The sequence below is a fragment of the Hemibagrus wyckioides genome, linkage group LG01, assembly GCF_019097595.1.
Source record: "Hemibagrus wyckioides isolate EC202008001 linkage group LG01, SWU_Hwy_1.0, whole genome shotgun sequence".
In the NCBI taxonomy this organism is placed as follows: Eukaryota; Metazoa; Chordata; class Actinopteri; order Siluriformes; family Bagridae; genus Hemibagrus; species Hemibagrus wyckioides.
In genome coordinates, this window is record NC_080710.1 from 30,494,823 (window position 1) to 30,503,279 (window position 8,457).

Sequence of the window (8,457 nt, forward strand, 5' to 3'; positions counted from 1 at the left end):
CCTGGGGCAGTGGTGGTTCAAGTGGTTAAGGCTCTGGGTTGTTGATCAGAGGATCAGGGTTCAACCTGTGTCCTGACCCTGATGTGAAAATAACATCAACCCACAATCTGTACTTCTAATTGTTCCATATTTATTTTGTACTCGGAGCTGGTGACGACGATGTCCAAGATTCCCAGCAGTCAGCTTTCCTGAGAGGTTTGGGATACGGACCTGGGATTTCTGACCTTAGCGTCATGAATTAACTCCTCTGTCTACATCTACGCTTGGATTTAGCTAGTAAAGAAGAACTGAGGGCAGGAAGCCTTTATTATTATCACCACACATACATTACAGCACAGTGGAATTCTTTTCTTCCTTTCTTGGGGTCAGAATGCAGGGGCAGCTATGATACAGCACCCCTGGAGCAGAGAGAGGGTTAAGGGCCTTGATCAATTGCTTAACAGTGGAGCTTGGTGGTGTTTCTGGGGCTTGAACCCTGATCCTCAACCCAGAGCCTTAACCACTTGAACCACCATGACAGTGCAGCAACTTCATCGTTAACGATATTAAAAACTACGACGTTTTGAATCTCTTGAGGTTTTTGAATCAGAAAGCAGACTGAAACACTGATTCCTCATGTGTGTGGATATTTTTGAATTCAGAGTTTTTCTAAAAAAAGTCCAGCGATTAGTCCATCTCACACTGCTGTGTTATTCACCTCAGGAGGAAGGTTAATGTGGAAAACAATAAATCACTGATTTAAAGGAGAAATAAACACAGACGAGGCGTTTAGCTTAAAAAATATCTCGTTTAATCAGTCGTCATGGATTTAAGGCCATGTTTGTTGATGTACAATTTCATAAATATCATCATCATCATCCATGGATCTATTAGATTTCTAACACACGTCATGATTTGGCCTCGTCTTTGGGATGGACGGACTTTCCGGAAGCATCTGTAAGATTTGCGTTCAGTCACGTGAGTAACGGTGAAGCCTCCTGACAGCCGTCCTCGTATCCCATAATACCCTGCTTCTATGGAACAGGACACGTTCGGTACAGTACAGTAGAGCGACAATGTAAATATTGTTGAAGATCTCTTATTTCACCCAAAAATGTTAACATTTCATGAAGAGTGTGGCCTCCAGCATGGTACGCTGGATTCGGTTAGCGTTTCTGGGTGAGATTTTAAGGCGCAGGTGTCGATCCCTGTCCCAGACAAGACAGCAAGTGTCCATCCAGCTGTGGGCGGAGTCAGACCGGACAAGACGAGACCAGACGAGACAAGAGAAAACGAGACACCCTGCTGAGAGTGTGTGTGTGTGATAGTACGGTGTGTAGCTGCCTGTAGTGAAGCTCTGGAGGTCCCGGGTTTATTTGTCCCGGTTGAGGACGAGCTCAGTGAGGCGGATCAGAGCGTCTCGCTCGGGGGACGGCTGCAGACGGCTGATCTGACGCGTGGCCTCGTGGCAGTAACGCTGGGCGAGGAAATTCGTCTGCTCCACACCGTCGCTCTGAGGGACAAAATAAGTTCACACTGTAATTTATGTCATTAAACCGCAGTGCAGTCTGGTTAAATACTGGATTCTGATTGGTCAGAGAATGCAGCTGCAAATCGCAGGTTTATTAGCGTTTCCATACTAACAGCTTTACCAACTCTGATATTAAACCGGTGAATAAACACGTGTTGGTCATAGAAGTAAGACACGTGTGATTAATGAGGATTCTCCAGTGTGAACCAGACCAACCTTATTTATCCTGAAAAGGGGGGAAATCAGTGAGGATGTGAGAGAGAGGAATGAGGAAGAGGAGAGGGAGAGAGAGAGAAGAGGAAGTAACAAAAAGTTGTGAATTTTAATGAACAACACGAGTGTGCTGTCTCTCTCTCTCTCACCTACACCCTCCATCACTCTCTCTTCATCTATCTCTCTTTGCTCCCCCATGATCTCTTTCCTTCTCACTTTCTCTCCCTTCCTCCAAGTCTCCCTACCAAGCTTTCTACCCCTCCTTCCCTTTCTCCCTACCTACCCCCCTCCCTTTCTCTCACCCGCCCTCCCTCCAGAACTTCCTTCCACCACTTTCCCCCTCTCCCTCCCTCCATCCCTCTCTCCCACTCCGTCCCTCTCTCTCTCCCTCCCTCCCCCCGCTGTACTGACATGACAAGTAATTGTAAATTGTACAATAAACTGTAAAAACAGTAAAAGTAAAAAAGAGAAAACTATATTCAAATTACAAATAGAGAGGAAAAAATGAAAACAAATGATATACAAATAACAAAATACAATATAAAGGCACTACATACAGGATAGGTGAAAAAAGAAAGATAAATATGAATATGTAAAATCTCTCATCATATTAAGAGGTATGAAAATAAACACAGACACATGAGGAGTGAGTGAGCTGCAGGATGAAGTGAAATCTGAGATGATGCTCAAAGATGAAGAGCTAATGGCTGCTTTCAGAGTTCAGCACACACACACACACCTCCAGGACGTATCTCCAGGCCCGATCGACATCTCCATCTGAACCGAAACGTCTCATAATCATAGAGTGGAGCTCTGGAAACTGAGAGAGAGAGGGAGAGAGAGAGAGAGATGATTTTTAATTTCTTAAATCAGGCTGATCACATTTTAAAATATTTTTCTGACTATCATTAGTTTAAAGAAAAAATAAATTAGATTTAACTAACTACCATTTTCACTTTCCTACGTTACCCACAATGCCATTTCACCACCTGCAGATACTGGTGCGCTATCTTATCTGTACCTAAGAAGATTGATGCAGCGGCGCTTTAGTCATCCAGTCAGCTTGGCTGTCTCGTCTCACTCGAACTCACCAGTTTCCAAAACATTCACGCTAACACTACAGTAATCAATAATCTCGTAGCTCGGTAGTCGAGTCTAACTAGGTAGCGTAGCTGTGTTGTGTTCAGAGACTCCATGACTCAGAGACGAGGCGAGGTACCTGTTGGCAGGCGAAGAGTACGGGTCCGGTGGCCAAACCCAGCCTGAGGTCTGCGGCTGACGGCTTCCCCAGCTGATTAGCGCAGGACGTGAAGTCCAGCATGTCATCCACCAGCTACAGGAAAGGAAATAAAGTCAGCTTCATGACATACAGGTGAAGGATTACTGAAAGGTCACTACTGAGTGATGAGCGACACTGAAACACGTGTGTGTGTGTGTAGCAGAATGTCCTTATATGGTTATGTTTACCTGTAACCTGACATCTCTGTGTATATTAGCCACCTGATACACAAGTACAGGACTGGTCTCCTTTTATTTATCCCTTCTTTCACCTCCTCACTCTATCTTAAAGTATACACTTGAGGTCATATCTCCATACACGTCTCCCAGAATCTGCACAATGTCTAATAGAAGCTATTTCACATGACGTGTGTTCACACAGTCCGGAAAAGAATAACCAGTTCAAAAGTTTACACACCCTTCATTCGCAATCCTGTGCATGGTGACCTGGATGCCTGGGTTTATAGTTTGTGTGAGTTGTTTATGAGTCTCTTGTTCGTCCTGAGCACATTCTTAATATTTTTTCCCCACAGTTTTCACACTGAGGACAGTTGAGGGTCTCGTACAAAACTGTGACAAAATGTGCAAACGTTCACCGATGCTCTGAACCTTTGAGCAGGACGCTCAGTGTAAATTGTTATTGTTTTGCTTCAATGATTAACATGCTGCCGATTCTGGAAGGTGTCTGAAAACTTATGACCTGGACCGTGTACGTGATCCTGACCGCAGTCGCTCCTTCGTCTTCGCTCTGGACGATTGCGAGCTCTGATTTATACGCAGAGAGAACGAAGACGTAGACGTGTGCGGCAGTTTCCTGAAGCAGGAAAGACGTCTCTCACATTTGTTTACGATGCTGTAAAAGGCACAAGACTTTAGCTCGCTCGTGTGTAATTAGCGAGTGGATCGTCAGCTTTTTATTCGACGATAAGGTTCAAACTTTACTGACTGACTCAGTCATACGACATAAAAAGCCCAATGTGAATGAAGGACTTTATGAACTTACGGATATAAGTTACATCACAATACAAAACAAGAAGAAATAAAATGCCAAATGCCTGAAAATCTATTCTCTATATAAAGGATAAAGCAAAAAATATGTCATGGATCTTAGGGAAAAAGTGAACAATTTTAAAAGTAAACAATTTATAGTGTCACATTTTTTCTCATTTTATGTTATTAGATTTTCACACCTTTTATTTTATCCTCTGAGCATTTTATTATTATTTTAATTTGATTACATTAGTTTATTTATTAACATTAATTGAGGGGTGCACTTAGAGAGTGTAGCCAGTCAGCATAGGATGGAGAGAGTGTAGCCAGACAGCATAGGATGGAGAGAGTGTGGCCAGACAGCATAGGATGGAGAGAGTGTGGCCAGACAGCATAGGATGGAGAGAGTGTGGCCAGACAGCATAGGATGGAGAGAGTGTGGCCAGACAGCATAGGATGGAGAGAGTGTAGCCAGACAGCATAGGATGGAGAGAGTGTAGCCAGACAGCATAGGATGGAGAGAGTGTGGCCAGACAGCATAGGATGGAGAGAGTGTGGCCAGTCAGCATAGGATGGAGAGAGTGTAGCCAGACAGCATAGGATGGAGAGAGTGTAGCCAGACAGCATAGGATGGAGAGAGTGTAGCCAGACAGCATAGGATGGAGAGAGTGTAGCCAGACAGCATAGGATGGTGGTGTGTAGGATGACTTTGATGGTCTGTAAGCAGAGGTCAAAGATAGAGATGGAGAAGAAAACCAAGTGGTGGAAGCTGAAAAAGGAGGAATGTTGTGAGGAATTTAGACAGAAGTTGAGGCAGGCTCTGGGTGGTCAGGTAGTGCTGCCAGATGACTGGGAAACTACAGCAGAAGTGACCAGGGAGACAGGAAGAAAGGTGCTGGGTGTGTCATCTGGAAGGAGGAAAGAAGATAAGGAGACTTGGTGGTGGAATGAGGAAGTTCAGGATAGTATTCAAAGGAAGAGGTTAGCCAAGAAGAAGTGGGACATGGACAGGACTGAAGAGAATAGACAGGAATACAAGGAGTTACAGCACACGAGTCCCAGCCAGTGCCCCCACCCCAGCCACTGGATACAGTGCCGGTCCCAAGCCCAGATAAAATGGGAGGGTTGCGTCAGAAAGGGCATCCGGTGTAAAACCTGTGCCAAGGTGTTGTGCGGACGAGTTGGTCCGCTGTGGCGACCCCTCATGCACGTAGGGAGCAGCCGAAAGATCAACAACAACAAGAAGTTACAGCACAGAGTGAAGAGGGAGGTGTCTAAGGCCAAGCTGAAGGTGTATGATGAGTTGTACACTAGGTTAGACACTAGAGATGGAGAGAAGGACTTGTACAGGTTAGCTAGGCAGAGGGATGGAGATGGGAAGGATGTGCAGCAAGTTAGAGTTATTAAGGATAGAGATGGTAAAGTGCTCACAAGTGAGGAGAGTGTACAGAGGAGATGGAAGGAGAACTCTGAAGAGCTGATGAATGAGGAAAATGAGAGGGAAAAAAGAGTAGAAGGGGTGAACTCTGTGGAACAGAAAGTAGATAAGATTAGAAAGGATGAAGTCAGGAAGGCTTTGAAGAGGATGAAAAGTGGAAAGGCAGTTGGTCCTGACAACATCCCGGTGGAGGTCTGGAAGTGTCTAGGAGAGGCGGCAGTGGAATTTTTAACTGGTTTGTTTAACAGGGTTTTAGAGAGTGAGAAGATGCCTGAGGAATGGAGAAGAAGTGTATTAGTGCCGATCTTTAAGAATAAGGGTGACGTGCAGAGTTGCAGCAACTATAGGGGGATAAAGTTGATGAACCATACAATGAAGCTATGGGAAAGAGTAGTGGAAGCTAGGTTAAGGAAGGTAGTGGAAATTTATGAGCAGCAGTATGGCTTCATGTCCAGAAAGAGCACAACAGATGCAATTTTTGCTCTGAGAATGTTGATGGAGAAGTATAGGGACGGTCAGAGAGAGTTGCACTGTGTGTTTGTAGACTTGGAGAAAGCGTATGACAGGGTGCCAAGAGAAGAGCTGTGGTACTGTATGAGGAAGTCAGGAGTAGCAGAGAAGTATGTCAGAGTGGTGCAGGACATGTATGAGAGGAGCAGGACAGTGGTGAGGTGTGCTGTAGGTCAGACAGAGGAGTTCAGAGTGGAGGTGGGACTGCATCAGGGATCGGCTCTGAGCCCCTTCCTGTTTGCTATGGTGATGGACCAGTTATCAGAAGAGGTCAGACAGGAGTCTCCTTGGACAATGATGTTTGTAGATTGTGATCTGTAGTGAGAGCAGGGAGCAGGTGGAGGAAAACCTGGAGAGGTGGAGGTTTGTGCTGGAGAGAAGAGGAATGAAAGTCAGTGGTAGTAAGACTGAGTACATGTGTGTGAATGACAGGGAGGGAAGTGGAACAGTAAGATTACAGGGTGAAGAGGTGAAGAAGGTACAGGAGTTTAAGTACTTGGGGTCAACAGTCCAGAGTAATGGAGAGTGTGGGAAAGAAGCGAGTGCAGGCAGGTTGGAATGGGTGGAGAAAGGTGTCGGGAGTTCTGTGTGATAGAAAAATTTCAGCAAGAATCAAGGGGAAGGTGTACAGGACAGTGGTGAGACCGGCCATGCTGTATGGTTTAGAGGCAGTGTCACTGAGACAGAGACAGGAGTCAGAGCTGGAGGTAGCAGAGCTGAAGATGTTGAGGTTCTCTTTGGGAGTGACACGGTTGGACAGGATTAGGAACGAGTACATCAGAGGGACAGCTCATGTTGGATGTTTGGGGGACAAAGTTAGGGAGGCCAGATTAAGATGGTCTGGACATGTCCAGAGGAGGGAGAGTGAGTATATTGGTAGGAGAATGTTGGACATGGAGCTGCCAGGCAGGAGGAAAAGAGGAAGGCCAAAGAGGAGGTATATGGATGTAATAAATGAGGATATGAAGCTAGTGGGTGTAAGTGTTGAGGATGCAGAAGATAGGGATAGGTGGAGGGAGACGATTCACTGTGGAGACCTCTGAAGGGAAAAGCCCAAAGAAGAAGAATTGAGGGGTGCACTTACTTTTAGTACTTCTAACTAGAGCTCTACTACATGTGTGAATTGTGTAAAAAGAGCAAAAATGATTTTATATTAATTTAAAAGATTACAACTTTATTTTATGTTTAAGCTGTATTTATTTTTTTTTTTTTACATTATTATTATTTCTAAATTAAATTAGTTATTTATTATGGGGGTGCATTTTTTCTTGAAGAAAATATGTTATACTAGATCTTCTTTTTAATCTTTGAGCTTTCTATTACTTTTTTTAACTTTTATTTTTAAGCATTGTATTTACTTTTTTAAATTATTAATTAATTTATTTTATTTTAAAACATTAGTTATGTATTGGAGGGGGTGCACTTATTTTTGGTACACGCCCTCTGTCTCCTATCTAGGGCTCTATTTGTGTATGTAGAGTGGAAAAGGTTAGATTAGATTTAGATTTTATTCGGTTTATTTTATCTTCCATCTTTGAGCTTTCTATTTAAATTAGTTTATGATTTATTATTTGAGGGGTGCACTTACTTTTAGTTGAGTGTGTGCGTGTGTGTGTGTGTATGTGTGTGTGTATGTGTGTGTGTATAAAGCTGAAATGCTGGAGTATGATCAGATCTTGTGTTCAGTGAGTGAAGGACACTCCACCTGGAAGGCGATGCCCACGTTGCGGCCGTACTGGTAGGCGATCTCGTGCACCTCGGGGTCAGAGTTCACCAGGATGGAGACCTGTTTCAGGAGACAGGGAAAGAAAAGAGGACGGGTCAGGACCGGCTTGTCCTCGTCTGCAGTGGGTTATTACTGAGAACAGAACGTACATACTGCTTTACAGCTGTTAGCGATAAGACTCGCCGTCTTCTTAAACGTCTTTTCGAGGTAGTGTTTAAATCGCTCGCTCTCGTTTTCTTTAGATCCCAACTGCATGAATTCACCTGAGAGGGAGAGACTGGAGCGTCTCATTAACCACTTACACGAGTAATGTGTAGAACACACACACACACACAGACAGAGAGAGACAGATACACAGACACACGTTGTCGTACCTCTTACCAGATCCTCTATAACTTGTGAGAGCACAGACACGACGGAGGTGTTCCCAATGCGCGCGAGGGCCATGGACGCTGCAGACAGAATGAAATCTCCAGCCAGGATGGCCTTCACACACACACACACATTGTTGATTTCACTACAAACTATTAATTCATCTGAACAAATTCAAAATCAAACTCTCACACACAGACGCTCGTCTCTCACCTTCCTCTCCCCCCACACTTCATTAATAGTGGTTTTTCCTCGCCTTATATCTGCACCATCGATGACATCATCATGCACCAAGCTGGCCGTGTGGATCATCTCCGAGATCATGGCGATGGAGCGCTGGGCCGGGAGCAGATCCCTGAGACACCAAGAAAATGGGGGAGGGGAGGGGAGGGGAGGGGAGGGGAGGAGAGGAGAGGAGAG

The 8,457-nt window shown here is 44.7% G+C and overlaps 1 protein-coding gene across 5 annotated transcripts in view; it reads right to left on the reverse strand.

Moving 5' to 3' along the window:
- Positions 1–767: 767 nt before the first annotated feature.
- Positions 768–8,457, reverse strand: part of pdss1 (prenyl (decaprenyl) diphosphate synthase, subunit 1) — a 10,416-nt gene continuing 2,726 nt past the window's right edge. For 3 of the 5 annotated variants that reach the window (XM_058401723.1, XM_058401715.1, XM_058401707.1), the window contains exons 5-11: positions 8,251–8,392; positions 8,040–8,151; positions 7,815–7,942; positions 7,645–7,725; positions 2,943–3,056; positions 2,463–2,543; positions 768–1,492 (exon numbers count right to left, since the gene is read on the reverse strand). In XM_058401723.1, the coding sequence (XP_058257706.1) occupies positions 1,352–1,492; positions 2,463–2,543; positions 2,943–3,056; positions 7,645–7,725; positions 7,815–7,942; positions 8,040–8,151; positions 8,251–8,392 (799 nt within the window). In that variant the 3' untranslated portion in view covers positions 768–1,351. The remainder of the gene's footprint in view (positions 1,493–2,462; positions 2,544–2,942; positions 3,057–7,644; positions 7,726–7,814; positions 7,943–8,039; positions 8,152–8,250; positions 8,393–8,457) is intronic. The other 2 variants (XM_058401738.1, XM_058401731.1) reach the window with 1 other exon arrangement.